Source organism: Anopheles moucheti, chromosome 3 (assembly GCF_943734755.1).
Source record: "Anopheles moucheti chromosome 3, idAnoMoucSN_F20_07, whole genome shotgun sequence".
NCBI lineage: Eukaryota > Metazoa > Arthropoda > Insecta > Diptera > Culicidae > Anopheles > Anopheles moucheti.
In genome coordinates, this window is record NC_069141.1 from 39,580,768 (window position 1) to 39,597,470 (window position 16,703).

The following is a 16,703-nucleotide window of genomic DNA, read 5'->3' on the forward strand; positions in this document are numbered from 1 at the left end:
CCGTTTAAAAATTACTGCACATATTTTCATATAACAGAAAACGAAAAATAAAGAATTAGAGATCGTCTAATTTGCTGTACAATTACAAGTTCGTGACCATTCGTTGCGTTTGTACTGGGAGTTACTTGCAAAGTCCCTTCACCAGTCTCCTCTCTTATCGAAGGACATACACACTCTATTTGTTAGTCCTTACCAGGAAACTAGGACAAATGAAAAAGTTGTTGGTTATCCTTCCGCTCCCCAATTTAGCCATGTCACCTATTCTCCCAAGCGGCTGGGGTTTCCGATATACGTCGTTGGTGAATTTAGAGGATGCAACAAATGGAGAGAGTGTGTTATCATTTCAGAGAGGTTTCGAATGCATTTCAGTATCATCGGTAAAATAGTCCGCTATGACAAAACTACTCCTCGCGGATTCATTGCTATTACACTGCCAAAATAACTTCGAAGTTCATGGTAAAGCACGTATATCTCGTCATTATAGAAACTTCTACTATGTTCTTACGAACATGCGGGGTCTTGGGGGCTTATATGAGTACCGGAGCTATACAAGTTCCATATAGTCGACGCTTCGATTATGGAAAGCGGAGATGCTAAAAGTAAGTACGTGTGTAGCAAACTATACGTTTTTATTAGATTTATTTATTGAATTGTGCCCAGATCCGACAGATGCACCTGAACAGTACTTACGCAGTATAACAAACGCTTCATTTTGGCATTTATTTATAATATTTGGCCATGTGGGCGCAGTACATATTATTTTTATGATCCTAAACATACAAGTGGGTTCATTACAGCTGTTCAGGCCTTTTATTACCTATATTGAGATAATATTAAACTATAAAAATGCACTCACACGCACACGCACTATGTTTATAATAAATTTTTTCTTAAACAATTTGTGTCTCAGTTCAAATATAAAATGAACAAACTTAACGATTCACTGGGGTTTGGTTTGTTACGCTTATTTATAGCCTTTTCGTGTATCTGCTGACGTATGTTTCTTTATCGACACCACTTTATCATTCTGCTAGTAATTGGTTTAGTTTACACAACATTTGCTATAGTTTTAATTTCATACCAGCTTAATTTACAATAAAAAACGCTTTTTGTCATCGCGGACTAATTTAACAAAAAGATTTTAGCTGTCACTATATCGTCACTTCACCTTGCCGCGTTTGTTGAGCCAATATTTGTTGAAAGTGAAGTTTCCTGTCTCATTTTATAATATAATAATATCCCTATCAGCATCATCATCGCAAGCGTTATTATATGATTCCTGTACAGTGCTGCGTGATCTGTGATATTGTGATGGTTCATTTAAAGTGTACTGTTTTATTACACTGTCTTTATCGCAACCCTGTGATTTCAACGACATAGCTGTAACATGTATATACTAAAATGTAAACTTTTCTACGTCTTCTACGTGTCTTCTACCTGTCCTGCCTCATTGGAGCTTTAATATTCTTTCCACTGTTATATGTCCTTAACTTGTGTGACGATTTTTTCGTGGTTTTGTGTACAACTTCATCTTTTTCCATTAGTCTGGTCGGTTCGCTTTGGTTTGTTGGTTGGGTTTTGCCTCTGTTGGTGGACTTATAGTATAATTTTAGCAATTTTATACGACCATAATTTGTCTTCTACTGTGTTTTTGTTTTTTTGCAGTTTTTGCAGTTTGCTACATCACAACTAAAAACTTTGTACAATTTTCCATAAACGCATACAATCCTTTTTTGCATATCACGTTGACCACGAATTCTGTCCTTTGTTTCCTTTCCTCCCTTTTTTGTTTCTTTTATAGTAAAGCTTTTCTTTGGAGATATCCTTGCAGTGAAGGTTATGTGTGTGTCGGCGACATTTTATAATATGCAGGCAAAACGCCACTGTTTCGAAGGTTAAACATTTTTGATGCATGTTTAACCTATTATCGGTGTACAATTAATGTCTCTTCTCTATCCGCATGCATGCACACAATCATTTTCCTGTCCGTTTCATTACAACACATAACATATCAAGGTGAATAGTCATCGTCAAAGTCACTCTTTACTAAATGACGTGAATGCAATTCTTTGTGCAACGAGTTCTCTCTTTCTGCGCGAATTTCCTCAATCGTTTGTGTGATGTAAAAATAGTAACTATTATCTCAATAGCAAAACTATTATCTATACTGTCTCTCGTAAACACTAAATCAGTTTTAAAATATCTTTCATAATATAGAAAGTTGGTTGCTTTAGATGCGCGTTAATGTAAAGTTAAGATAATAATGATAAAAGAATAAAACATTCAAATATCCAAATCATAAATATTTTACGACAAACTAAGCTCACTTTAACTTAGTGAACAATAGCGGTACAGAAAGTATAGTAGTGAAACCCTAAAAGTAGGAACTATAAAAGCAAAGTAAAACTACACATTTTTGCATTTCAAAGCGGCAAGTTAGGATAGTACATGTTTGAACTGATAGGAAGGAAGTTAAAGAATAGGAAAATGGAAAATATGAAAATAAGAAATGGTTGAACAATCAATCAATCAATCAAACCGACAACATTCCGCAAATGGCATTTTTCTGCAATTCCTGTTGCATTGTGCAAACTATAACAATAAACCAACAAACTCACCTTGCGGGTGTTTGAGTTTAATCGCTTACGGAATTGCTTTGTCTTGCCAGTGGTGTTACCGTGGAGTTATGGCGTGTCTTGCGCGATCCTTCACTGTCCAGCTCGGATGAAGGTGTAGTAGAATTGCTTAATGCAACTGTTTTGTTAAAATCGATTGTTGCATATCCGAGAGATGCCTTTTTCGGGCTTTCCGGTGGTAGGAGTCCCAAACTGGTCGGTGGAACAGTTCCACCACTTGAGTTTGCCGGCGTTCCACTACAAAGTCCGGTGCTGCAGCTTAAACTAACGCCAGAAACGGACGAGCCACGATGATCTGTGCCCGTGCCGATCGATCCTAGCGCTATGCCACTGGCAGAATTGCACATGCCACCAGAGACAACGCTATTCAAGTTTATCGTAGTACTGTTGTTATTATTGTTGTTATTATTGTTGAAGTTATTAGCATTGTTTGTGGCATTGCTAGTGATCGTATTGCCATTAGTCGCTCCTCCAGGGACTGTACCAGTTGGTGAGAGGATACCGGTCCCGTTGGTACCCGGACCTGCTATCCCGCTAATGCTATGCGATGAGTTTGACTGATCGAGATCGAGTACGATGTAATTCACCTTGCGCTGGCTCGCAGCCGTTGCCGTCGGTGTGCACGGTTCCGAGTGGTCCAATGGTAGGTCGACATTGCTGAAAATATCCGGCTTTGAGCATCGGCCACGCAGTGAAACTGCTTTCAGTTCGGCTAATTCAAGGTTTTCGTAGAAACGGTTTGGATCCATCGAGAATTGACTTCCCGGGCAGCCCCCGACACTGTTGAGACGCTGGAACTGAGCAAAAATGTTACCGGTGACAATGTTTTGCGGTATCAAAGGCATCCCTGCTGCACCGACCGCCGTCATGGAGGTTGGAGTGCGAACATTTTGATACTGACACTCATCGAACGAACCGGTGCTATTATGGCCACCATTGGTGCTATTGTTATTGGTGATGTTTGAAATCGAAATGAGACTAGAATTACTTTTGCTACCGAAGGTGGCCGGCTTCTTTGTCTTGCTACACCCACTGGTACCACCAGTACCGCCGGAGCCAATATCCGAAGTGGCTATATTTACATTCATGTACAATCGCGCAGGATCAATGGCGTCCGGTGTGGAAGGCTGCTGCTGATCGTATTCTCCACTGCCGCAGACGAGCGTATCGGTGGGACCAGATGTTCCTACGGTCGTCGTGATGTCTGATGTGATAGAGGAGGCAAGCAGAACCGACGCACCTGGGGCAGGTTCTAGTGGAGGTACATCCATCGAGGTTCGAACCAAACCACCGACGAGCGGTGTAACAATCGGAGCTACGACCGGATGATGCACGTGGTGCTGATGCAGTAACAGCTGATGATGCTGATGGTGAAGGGAGGCCATCGTCGAGTCTTTCATGGGGAACTCTTGATAGACGTTACTAACGCCCTGATGCACGTTACCACTTGTATGCGATGTTGGGAGCGGATTAAGCGTAGTTACTTCCAGTATGTTTGTCATACTGTTCGGAGAACCAGGCGATGTTATGTCGGGGCTGATCGGCCCACTGCTGACTGAGCTTAATCGTAGCCCTTGCTGAAATCGAGTTGTAATAGTATGCGGTTGGCCTGTTCCCGAAGCATTTGACCGATTGGGCGTTGGTTCGAGATAATTGCCCTCCATGGGCAGTGTATCCGTGCTGCGGCTTTGGTTTGAGTTCGAGTGTATCGTCCCATTCGGGCTGAGCGATTGACTTGTTGCTATCCCGGTGCGATTCATCACGAACGTACATTGCATCTGCTGACCTTGTCCTCCACCACTACCGCTGCTTCGTGTAGCGGTGTTATTCTGCGAAACACTTCGCGCCGCAACTGACGGCCCATTTGAAGCTACAGGTATCGGATAGGGATCGTTTGGGTTTGTATTTTCATCGCTGTAAATGCGCCCTTGTATGTAGGCCTGCACAGTGTAGAAGAGGGCTTCGGCTCGTCGACATCGGAAGGCATAAATGCCTTCACCAGTAGTACACCGGCGCCCGGCTTCGAAACTAAACTGATCAACATTGTAACCATAGCGACGAAGGCATTTCAGCGGCCACTTCGTAGGTTCCTTACCCTTCCGGTAGAGAGTTAGCTCGACGCGGGTCACTTCTAATTTGCCGCTCCACAGCTCTGTCCCATCATTGTCGATGTTAATGACGTGAAAGATGTTCGAGTGTACGTCCTTGATGTCCTTCTTCGAATTGATGCAACCCATGTCCTAGTCTCCGGGTTTTGACTATCGCGAATGAGGCTCGTTCTGTGTTTAAGCCCACCGGAGAACCATCGATACGTACAATGCTATATTTTTGCACTAAACACACATGCACACAGTCAGACGACAAAAAGACACCTGCAACGGCGAGAAAGGAGATTAGCTATTTGTGTGCCATAATTCGACAATTAAGATTGTCACGCAAAAGACCCACCCCTCCTGCAACAGTGACAGTGGGAAGAGACTAGAAAAAAGGTGCTGCACACTAGTAGCCACAGCCATTAGCGCATTTGGGAAGTATGCTGCATAGCTGCGATGTTGTTTGCTGGTTCCGTACTGTAGAAAGAGCGATCGGTCGAAATTCGCAGTTCTTCTTTCATTACTACCGTCTGCCCCTCTGTTTAGGTAAATTTTTTCCGCTCAGTAGTGGGAAGGGCAGCTTTATCAAACTATTGAGGCAAATATACGCCAGCACATATGCACACACAATTTTCTTAACGGGTAAACAGCGCACAACACCATTGCAGTTTCTCCGATAGATTGTATCAGCGTAGCATTCCAAAAGGAAACAAATTTCTTCTCTAGCGAAATTTGCACGAAAACAAAGGCTTAGGGAAACGTATTTCTGCTATTGTTGTTTCGTAGCAAAGTCAGTGCAAGATGATGTGCATAAAGGCTCGCGTTTCGGTCATCTCGTATGACATTGTGCACTTCAAAAATAGCGGCTATTTTAAGGTAAATTATTATAAATGAAATGAAATGAATCACGTGAGAAAACATGGAAAGTTATAATGTTATCTAGAGACAGTAATGCGAAAAATGATATTCTTGCGGTAATATTCTGCATGCAAAAAACCGGGTTGACAGTTACAATCTTGACACAACAGGCAATCAATTCCTACGCCTTCATTACACCATTGATCGATTTCCTCATTGAATTTTATCAAAATATCACGTTGATCACGTAAATCAAATCTTAAAGCAAGTGAACTAAATAACAGTTATTCTGACTATGTGTCCAAATAAATACACAAACGAATAAAATTTTGTATCCAATAGTCGTACGTGCTGGCAGCACTGCAAAATTTCCACCAAATGTCAAATATGCCCATTGGGTACCAGAAAAAGGAGTAAAGCTATCAAATAATCGGATTGTTTTTCCGTCGTGTTTTGTTTTTTCTGGCGAACATTTGGGCGATAATACGGCTTTCGTGATTGAAGGGGAAAGCAAAAATTACAAGTGCAAGGCGGAAAATTCGCTTTCATTTGTGATTCGATTCAGCTTGCGTGGATAACGCCGTGTTAGGTAGATAATCGGAGCAGAGATAAACATGACCGACCCTCGACCAGACGGGGTGGATCAGTGCGAACCGGGAGCATGTGAGGAAAGTTCACTGATAACGACTGATTCATTCGAAGAATTTTCCCATGAGATAAACAGTCTTCCGGCGATCCAGGAAAATGTGAACCCGCAGCATTTGGGTGGCAACGCTGATGAACCGACCATTTCGGTTGATAAGACATGCGAGGATGATCGTGAAAGTGTGTCGAATGATGGCAATATAGCGAGGGTGCAGGATGGTGTTAACACAGACCATCCGGTTGACGGTGCGATGAGCAAATCGAGTTCGTTTAGCAGTGCGAAAAGCAGAGAATTCGATGCTTCTACCACAAGCCTGGCTGAAACAACGGAACCAAGCAGTGGTGGAAATGTAACACTCGGGACAGAGCTGGAATCGGGTGATTATCTGCATGATGCCGAGTTCCTTAACCGCAAGCGGCATGTTTTCATTTTAAGCACGGCTGGGAAACCTATCTACTCGATGCATGGCAGTGAGGACAAATTGGCCACCTTGTTTGGGGTGATGCAGGCGTTAGTTAGCTTTATTCAAAGTGGCAACGACACGATTAAGTCGATTCATGCCGCCGGAGTGAAGTTTGTGTTCTTGGTCAAGTCACCTCTTATATTGGTTGCGGTTTCGCGAACATCGCATAGTGTGCAACAGATACAGCTACAATTGACGTAAGGTTACGATCATAATGTAAAGAATTATTCAATTTACAGCTGTTCTTATTTTTCTCCCTTCCAGTGACGTGTACAACCAAATTCTTTCCACGCTTACGCTTAGTCAAATGATCAAAACATTCGAAAGGCGAAAAAATTTTGATCTTCGTCGGTTACTAGCGGGCAGCGAACGGTTAATCGATCACCTGTTGGTCAGTGACAAGTGTGATCGGAAGCTGGTATCGAACAATCCATTCAGCTTTATGACACACTCGGTGCGCATCTTGCCATTGCAACCGTCCGTGCGAGAAACAGTCGTTTCCGCCATACAGAGCAACTGTGGCAAGATTAAGAACCTGGTGTTTGCAGTATTAATTGCCAACAACAAGTTGATTGCGCTTGTGCGCATGAAGAAGTATTTCATCCATCCGGCCGATTTGCGGCTCATCTTTAATCTGATTGAATGTTCCGAGAGCTTCAAGTCGGCCGAAAGTTGGACACCACTGTGTTTGCCAAAGTTCGATTCGAGCGGGTTTCTGCATGCGCACGTTTCGTACCTTGCCGAAGACTGTCAAGCCTGTCTATTGTTACTATCGATCGAGCGGGATGTTTTCTACACTTTGTCCGAAGCCAAGCGAAAGATCACTGAGGTGAGCAAGGAATTTCTCTTATCGTGTTACCCTTTGTTGCTAAGTTTATAATATTCTTGTCGTGCATGTTTTTCGCCGTTCAGAAATTACGTCGAAGTAATTGTCTCGAAGCAATCAACGATGCGATCAATAACAAAGGAATAAAGTTGTTAAACATTGGCATTCCGGAGATACGACACTTTCTGTACAAAAGCAAATCCAACGCGCAGCTGCTCTGCTCGGAACTTACGGTGCCGTATTCCAGTGGCGAACAATTTAAGCGTCTGGAGGGGATGTACTTCCAGCTGCACCATCGCATACATAATTCCGGTCGGCCAGTAAAGCTGATCTATCAGATGAAGGAAAAGGAAGTGTTGCTTGCATGGGTAAATATTTCCTACTTTTCCGTGACACAATGTACAAGTTAATATATTTTTTCTTTTTAATGTTTACCAGGTGACGCAAGCGTACGAACTGTTTGTAACGTTTGAACCGACGGTTGAGAAGAACGAAGTGATCAGTCTCGTCAATAAGCTGCTGAAGTGGATCAAGAAAGAGGAAAACAGTCTGTTTATTCTATCCGCCCCAACGTTCTAGGAGTCACTGTCTCTGTCGCCGCTGATGCAGTTCTTTTCGTTCTCACAAGCAAGCTGGTCGGCAGAGATGGTATCTTGCACGCAGGAGTGAAATGTTCCCCTTGTAGTTAAATGCCTTCCTCTTATACCATTGTGTACGATTTCAAAGTGATGGTGGTTGATGTTTGGTGTGCAATATTCTGTATTCCTGCTCCAGCGAGGAGAAGAAGAAAGTGCGCAACTCTAGGTGATATATTTAAGTATAATGTGAAAAGTGTAGAAAAATACGGGAAGAAATGCATAGTACGGGAAGGGTAGAATTCAAATCTATTAACAGAGCAATTAAATTGAAATGTATTTTGTAAATATTTATTCATAAACTAAGCTATCATATGTATAACATCTTGGCAGCCGGTTTCGGTGCCGGACCAACGATGTGTGTTGGTACGTTAACAATCAATTTATGTTTATTGTGCCTACGATTGGTGATGTTGTTTAATTGTTGAGCAAGTTATGCCGAACTAAATCAATCGAAGTAAAATAATTGCACCATCACACACAGAAATCCGTCAATGGCCGGAGAGGACTAATACCAAAATGCAAAAAAAGACGAAACCAACTTAGAATAAAGAAACGCGAGCGAAACGTAACGAAATACTCTGCAAGAGAAACCTAACGTTAGTATTTTCGGCTGTTCTTTGTGAGCTCATGGAAGTGAAATATAAAAGACAAAACAATTCGAAATAAAGTTGAAACCGATTATCGGACGATACGTGGATACCAGAGTTCCTGCCAAAGTTTGCTTGGAAAAAATAGCGATTTTTGGGAAAAATACTAATCAATGAAATTGGGACGAAAGGAACTCCACCATTACCTACCCAAGGATCCTCCATACGTCCATAGATGCAAAATATAGTATTATTCGTAGTGCGGGACACACGGGCCTCATGATCTTTGTATCTTTATCTTCGACGATTGATCCTCAGGCCGCGCATTACAGAGCTATAAAGTTGGTTGCATACTTGAAGTATTGCAACGTTATTTTAGTTGATGTAAAACGCTTTTGCGGCGTCTTGTTTTGCGTCTCTAATGAGTTTGATTATCCTCTTATTATAAGCTCTAATGTGCTCTGGCTGTTGATCGAATGTACTGAGGTAGAAGAGTCCCGATACGATCTGTTCCCGAACGCTTAGAAATGCTGTAGCTGCAGCGTAGAAGTTGGTACGGAGACACAGTAGAGCCTTAACCCATATATGTCTAACACACAAACCAAGGGTCACAGTGCGGCACCTCTGGCGACTTTTCTTAAAAGATTCACGATCACAGCGGAAGAATCCCCGCGACGTTTTCCGGGCTTCGTCGGTCACTGTGAAGGTTTCCTCCTCGGGAATAAAAAAAGAACCCTGTTTCGGACAATACACAGCAAGTAATGAAATCAACTCTTCTTTGCAAATGAATTGTTTTTGCTTTCATACATTGATCATTTCGTATGGTCGGGAATTTGTCACTTTATTTCGCTTTTGTTGTATGTTTTTCTTTGTTTTGTCTTGATTTACTAGCACTAGGTTTTCTTTGCTCGCATTACACATTTTGTTTTTATTATCAGTTTTGTCATGTTCCATGTCACCTGCCTGTTCGGGTCTGGTGGTTGCTCGTTTACGAGGTTCTTTCGTTTGCTGTAAATCGGTTTTAAATATTGATGTTCATTACATTGCTGCCCATTCCCAATATTGGGGTGGTGGAGCTTGTTGCGTACGTGTGGAGGTTTTTGTTTCGGGAAGTGATTTTTAGGGGTTTTGTAGCGTTTCGGTAACGACGGTGTACGACGTGCCTAAGAAATGCATTAAGGTGGGAGTACTGGTCGAAAGTAAACTGTAGATGATTAGCAGTCACTCGTATCATGTATTCTTGTTGGAGTAATATGTTTAAAAAAAGGTAAAGATTGTAATAATGTTCCAAATTCCTTTCTTTTCTACACTATTCTTATTCTTCCAATATTTGTAAATCATTTATTTTGTCCTATAAGATACTCTAAATGGGAAACGAGTGTTTAATATGTTCAAGCTATTAAAAAACCTGTTGTAGAATTGGGCTGAATTATTATAAATTAGCACTTTCGAGATATAGTTCACAGAAGAGGGTTTTGCAAATGGCTGTGAAGTTAAAAAAAACATATCTGTAAATCTTCAACCTGCGATAGTTGAGTATCTGTAAAACTGCAATGCATTACCATCGGAGATTACACTGTAACCTGCCGCTTGTCAGTACACGTGGTAAGTGGGAATTGGTTTTCGTTTTTGAGTGTTGTCGATATCTACTTATACACGGGGTAAATTCTCCTATTTCCCTTTCGGTAAGAACTAGCAGATACAGTAAATTGTTAGGTGGATAGTTTCATTTCGTCATATTTGTGCTTCTTCAACATTGTAGGACGTCTTTTAGCATTCAATACACTATGTTTTTTGTGGCATTTAGCTATATCTGTTTGTTACTTGTTAAATCGTTTTGTCTAATCGTCGCCACTTGCACTGTGGCCATCACATGCAAATGCTACGGTTTCGTTCAATTTACTAGCAAAAACTTGTCTGCAGTCCGTTTCCTCTTTATAGACACAATGTTAAACATTTCATAATACTTCTTATAATGACAGTTATAGTAGCGTTAGGATTCCACTTAACGATAGTAAGATATATTCCGTGTGAGTAAACGAACTAATCGTATCTGTACCGTCACGTATATAATACCGCTATATACCTTTCCGTCTCTAATCGACTGCTGATCGATGGTTGCACCCGGAGCGTGTGTCACCTATATCGAACCGTCCAGACATGGGCAGGACGAATCCGCTTCGGGCTTCACAGACACACACACACATCCGGCCGCAAGGCGCATCAAAAGTTAATCTTTCGGAGTTGGCGTTTGGTTACACATTTCTTCGCATTGCCAGAACCAATCTCCCCCCCCCCGTTAGGGGGGCGGGTAGAGACGGTTCGGGCGAAGAAATTTGAATCGTGAAACAAAAATCAAAATTGGCAAATGTTTTGGTAAACAAAAAACGCAACAAACGTTAGTTATTTTGTTTCTCTCTTTCTTTTCTAAAGAACGAAGCAATGATTATTTTTACATCTGATCTGACAATATGCCCTAAATTGGTATGTAATGTAATGATCTTGCGTTCGTTTGTTGTTTGCCACTCGTCGGGGTGAACATTCTGTCCTACCCCGGACACAAGGAGTTGGACTGTCGTTAGTACTTAGCAAAGTTCTAGTGTAAATTTTTTACTATATACTGGCAGCCTTAAATGCTTTGGCGCATTTTACGTTGGATTTTCTCGCGCGCGTTGTTTCGCTAAACAGAGCGAGGCCCTCAACCGACATTCAAATGTGGCAATGTTGCGCGAAACGTGCTCGTGTAGTTGTAAGTTGTTGTTTTGTGGATTATTTATTTGATTAAGCTCATGATAAGGGATGCTGTAATACGGTTTATTTGGTTTTTTTTCTTCTATTTGATAATAATCATTAATATTTGCTTACCTTCTATTATGTTACAAATGGGCTTCTATTACCTTACGCCACCTTGCACATGTATCCATCTAAGACATATTCAATAGAATGGCATTGTCTTGGTTTGTATGTTTCTTTGCTCTACGTAATTCTACTTATGTACTTTGGGTTTTCTTGCTTCACCTATCTCTTTTCACTTACGTTCTAATTTCATTCGCTTTGCGGTATCCATTGACCCCCTTTTTATGAGTAATGTTTCTTTTATATGTCATCTCAACCTAATCTAATGTCCTCCAATACGATTGATAGCCGAATGTAGGCAACAACCAACAATGCGGATCGTGTTCATTTTCACGAATGTTTCAATTTTCCTCTTTCCTGTCTGGCGCATCTGTAACTCATGACCCATGGCCACCGCATCAGATGCTCCGTGGAAAGTTATCTATTAAAATTGTTTAGCGTATAGTTTGTATATATGTTTCGGGCTTGCTTTTTTATATATACATGCTTAGCTGTACGGTTTTTTTTGTGGGGGGTTGAACCGCATAACTATTTTCAGCTGTCTTTGGAGGAAAATTGTCTAACTCAAATGTAACGAGGTGTTTATAATTGTTGTGATAATTTCCATGGGTTCCCTTTCATTATTTCATTATTTTCTCTGTTGTAGAACACATGCTTGTTCTTGTTCCCAGTTGATATTGTGCGCACAAAGCTGGTGCGCATATGGCGTACAGACAGTTTGAAGGTATTTATTGGGCAATTGAATGGAACTTGCTTCGTTTTATTGTAGATTTTTAAAATCTGTCATGTAGCTGGATACATAGCTTGCAACGATGTGATATGGACGCATAATTGGAAATGGAAACCATTCGAAATGTAACACAAAATAAGTAGCTTCATGTCAAAACGGGAGCCTGGATATGCTGTATCCGATGTCGGGTTCGTCGATTGTTTGATGTGTTTTTCTTCTGTCGATCTCAGTAACGCTAAACTTAACATTGTGTAATATCGAGTTTGATAAAAGGAAATGATTCCAGTTGCTGTTTGCTCGAATCAGCATCGTTCTTTAGCACGTCCTGTCTAACCGGCTAGCTGTCAAGTAAGCGAAGACCAACCGCAATCAGTGCGGGAGCATGTGCGCGCAGAAACTGCCTACGGTTTTGAATTTGTAGATGAGATTCACTGTTTGCTCGGATACACAGGATACACCCGCAAACGCACAACTGCACCGCATCCGATCATTTTCCGATATTTGCAACAGAGTGTAGCAAGCAAAAGTGAAAGCCGTTGGGTTATGGTGGCGAGAAGAAGGAGCTAAGCGGGTGTGCTTTACCGTTCGTTGGGCCGGTTATGGCCTTTCGATTATTCAAAAATTGTACTCCTTGTAGCGCGAACGGCCGCCCGTCTGTTGCGGTTGCGCTCCGGTCGACGACGGCTATTTGGAGCTGGAAATGCCGGAAATCTCGCCAGTTCCGGTACCGGTATCGGTCGGGCCCTCGACACTGCACACGCTGTCCTCGGGCGTACGGGACGGTTCGGCCTCGGTCACCTCCACCTCGCTCACCGCTGGACGATTGTTGCGGTGTTTAGCGCTCAATGCCTGTGGAATATTGGAGTTTTGTGGAAAACCGGGTATCGTAGGGCGGGTGGGTGGGTTTTTTGTTGAAAGGTGAGAAGAAAGAAAAACCGGACAGTTGTGTAGCTCGAGCCCTTCGCAAAATTGGCTTTTTAGAAATTGTCTTTCGACCTAGCGGTTCGGAAACGGAAGCACCTGAAACGTTGCCATTATAGCATGATGTTCCTTTGCTCCGTTCATTATGAATGGAATGGAACGATTTTGGTTGTTGGTAAGCGCGCTAAAGCATGTGTTTAAATTTTCAATCGTACTCCTAGCCATTATGAAAGCGAGAAAATAGCTAAGCAATGAAGCAATTACACGATTAGTATTTAAAAATATGTATTATGGAGTTTGAAATTTAGTCACTGTGTCCTGGGGTTTTTTAAATAAGGTTTTCGCTGACGTAGTTTATTATAAAGGATAAAAACATACCATTAAATGGTATCGTCATTAAATCGTGAATTATTGAACTCAATAATATTGCGTAAAGGACTGCAATAGCCAGAAACTAATAGTGATTGTATTGAAATACAATGTAAGTTATATGTTGAAGGTAGTTTCTAATTAATTTTTAATAAAGCGTTTGATATAACGCATACAAGCCGTAAAATGTTCAATAATACACAGTATTACATTTTAAGTTGTTTAAAATATTATTTCGTTAGGCGTTGGAATGGGTCTCATAAAACGATATTCCCTTCGTCGTTGGTCACATCACTTTAGCTAAAATACAGTGCATACCATAGTTATATAAAAAGTTTTATCGTTTTTATCGATTTACTTGAAATTCTGAAGAGATAAAACGCAGTGTTTCCGCGGTTTATGTGAAATGGAACTTAATGATTTTCATTATTTTCAATTTGTTTAACCATCATTGAGTTATCACAAAAGAAAAACGCTTATTTTGCCTGAACGATGAACACATCGGAAAAGTATTTTTTTCTCAATAATAATACATATAACAATGTTGTTTCAATTCAATTGTCAACATATAGAACTAATTTTAAATCAGGTTTAGCTGAAGCTGGCAAATTTTGAATCAGTTAAAATGCTGGAGATTTTTTAAATGTTTCACAATACTTGCGCGTTACGTGTTGTTTTTAAGGATAGTAGTAACCAAATTTGGATTTTGTTATAAACGTTTTAAAGCGCTCATAAAAAAATTCCTGCTGTTTCTCATGACACTCAAATAGTAAAAGAGCCTGACAATAATATTAAAAGTATACATCATTAACAAAGAGAAATAACAACACACAAGTTAGCGAACTGTCAAAACCGACACAAAAACCACTAGCATGACCACTCCTAGTAAACAACATGTTTTATATGAACTAAGGGTGTAATAAAGTAACGTTGTAATATCGTTCTAATTATTATATAATTTCCGTTTTATTTCTATCTCTTCAAGATTTCCATGTAGTTATGGTACGCCCTGTATATAACACATTCGACACCACAATTTCAGCACCTAGCCGGATCCGATTTAAAAAACATTCGATCCACAATCTACGATGCATCAGCTCGAACTCCCAAATGAAAGATCTTGGGATTGTCTAATTATTCCCAGATAATAGCCATTTATTCATTCAAATATAGATCTCAAAAACAAAATTTTAAATAGTTATTGAATTGCTTAAATATTGATAATTTTTATTCAAGCAACAAAAAAATGGCCTCAACGAAACAAATGTTGAAGCTTTCCATCTCTTGAGGCGGAAAATTAATTGGTATGAAATTATTGATTGTAACGAGCTTGGAAAGATAGATAGCCCTTTGCCAACATCTTCTCGTCTCTTGACTGATGGCTCGGTGGTAAAAACCTGCTCACTCACTGGTAATGGACGAAGAAATGTACAAAGTAAAACCAACTCGAAAAAAATCGCATGAATTACTCAATCAATTTCCTGCACCCTTTTTGTCTTTCAATAAAAAAACCCCGCCTCGTTTACAGCTATGGCGCTGGTATCACCTACATTATCCCTGTTCCGTCTCGTTCGGCTAGCTGTTCGTTCGTAGAAAAGCAGTAACAGCAAAAAAAAAACTATATAAATAATTGAGGTCAACAATGGAATGCCTATAAATTTCTGTACAACGCATCGCAAACACGCTGGCTGGCTGGAGCAACCATCCATCGATCTTGAGCTCAATCGGAGACCCAGGATGATAAAGTGATGTTTTCAACTTCAACCAAACCTAACCTCGCTTCCGTGCGGAACGTGCTCGAGAGCATCGATGAAAAATGGCACTTTTCCGAAGCACTGCAAAAGGTTAATGACGTGGGTGGAAATGTACGGGAACAGAGCCCCGGATAGTGTGCTCGAGTGTTGGTTTCGTTTGACAGTTACGCACTACTAATTGTCAATTGCGAGCACGATCGAGTCGTTTTAAGCACCGATGTGGGGAGGGGGGATTTTGGTTCACTAGTCGAATAGGGAGACAGAATTCCATTCTTTCAGCGGATGTCCCCCCGTGCGGTTGTCTCCGGGAGTGGTACTTGAATGCGATTTCTTTCCCTCAATCGGTTTTTCCCCGATTCTTCAGGTGGAAAAATGAGGCGCACAAGCAAGACACGTACAAGCTTGGTAACCAGAAACCTGCCTCGAGTGGGTGACGATTTACAGGATAAGGCTGTCAATATTAATTCCACGCGGTGCACCGGGTTCTCCGGGTGGCTGTGAACGAATGGAATGTGAAATATTTCGCATTCGAAGGTATCGGCACACTCCCGTATAGATATCCGAGTGTCACAGTCAGGTATTGAATGGAAGTAAATTAAAGTGAAAGAAGAACCAGTAAACGAATGTTCAAGATGGCTTACTCAAGGGTTTCCCGGGCGTTATACTGTGCTTGTCAGCAATGATTTGAGAGATTGAGAGTGGTGTCTCGTAGCTCTAGTGGGTCAAAACGTTGTTTCATCGAGTGTAGATGGAACAAAAAATGGTATCATAAATTCATCATATTACTTCCCTACAACTAACCTTGCCGGGAGAAGGGTTTTTCATGTACATTTCCAAGGCACGATCGGCGATTTACATCGGTTCAACTATGTCTTTTTAAGGTTACCACTTTGACCCACACTTCATTTCCCCTTACCCCCTCAGACAAATTCGTGTCAAACCAACTTCTTGGCACAAGGAAAATTGAAGAAAAACATACGATCCTAGGTTCCCATCTACATCAATTTCAGGGGGCGGATTTACTGTGTTTCAGACACAGTGTACGGAGAATAGTGCAAATAGCGGGTACCGCCTTACGCACACCAAAACAAAGGATCTTTTTGATAACCCATCCGAAGGGAATGGAAATGTTAAAAAAAGAAAGAAAGTGGCACACAAATTTCACATGAATTTTCTAATCTATATGCAAAGCAAGATTAGATTCCGCTTTTCCGTGGGTATACATTGGGTTATTCATTTGACCTCCAAGCAATACCGTGTTTGTGCCGTCGTATGTCTGCGGGAGAGTTTGCAAACTGTGTGAACAACCAGGAAATGGGGCAAACC

General features: G+C 41.2%; 3 protein-coding genes across 3 annotated transcripts in view; 1 reads left to right on the plus strand and 2 right to left on the minus strand.

Annotated features, from left to right (window-relative positions):
• Window positions 1–660: 660 nt before the first annotated feature.
• LOC128301329 (homeobox protein 5) lies at window positions 661–5,358 on the minus strand. Its single transcript, XM_053037750.1, has 2 exons — window positions 5,085–5,358; window positions 661–5,008 (listed from the first exon to the last, which is right to left on the minus strand). Exon 2 carries the CDS (start codon window positions 4,871–4,873, stop codon window positions 2,636–2,638), a length of 2,238 nt encoding a protein of 745 aa, XP_052893710.1. The 5' UTR covers window positions 4,874–5,008; window positions 5,085–5,358; the 3' UTR covers window positions 661–2,635.
• Window positions 5,359–6,059: 701 nt separating this feature from the next.
• LOC128301331 (vacuolar fusion protein MON1 homolog A) lies at window positions 6,060–8,841 on the plus strand. The gene is made up of 4 exons (XM_053037752.1): window positions 6,060–6,893; window positions 6,961–7,525; window positions 7,609–7,890; window positions 7,961–8,841. The coding sequence occupies exons 1-4, from the start codon at window positions 6,202–6,204 to the stop codon at window positions 8,099–8,101; spliced, it is 1,680 nt and encodes a 559-aa protein (XP_052893712.1). The 5' UTR covers window positions 6,060–6,201; the 3' UTR covers window positions 8,102–8,841.
• Window positions 8,842–11,916: 3,075 nt separating this feature from the next.
• The window catches only part of LOC128301330 (probable G-protein coupled receptor 158), a 28,597-nt gene continuing 23,810 nt past the window's right edge, over window positions 11,917–16,703 (minus strand). Inside the window, exon 10 of the mRNA XM_053037751.1 lies at window positions 11,917–13,182. Coding sequence (XP_052893711.1) covers window positions 13,018–13,182 — 165 coding nt within the window. The 3' untranslated portion in view covers window positions 11,917–13,017. The remainder of the gene's footprint in view (window positions 13,183–16,703) is intronic.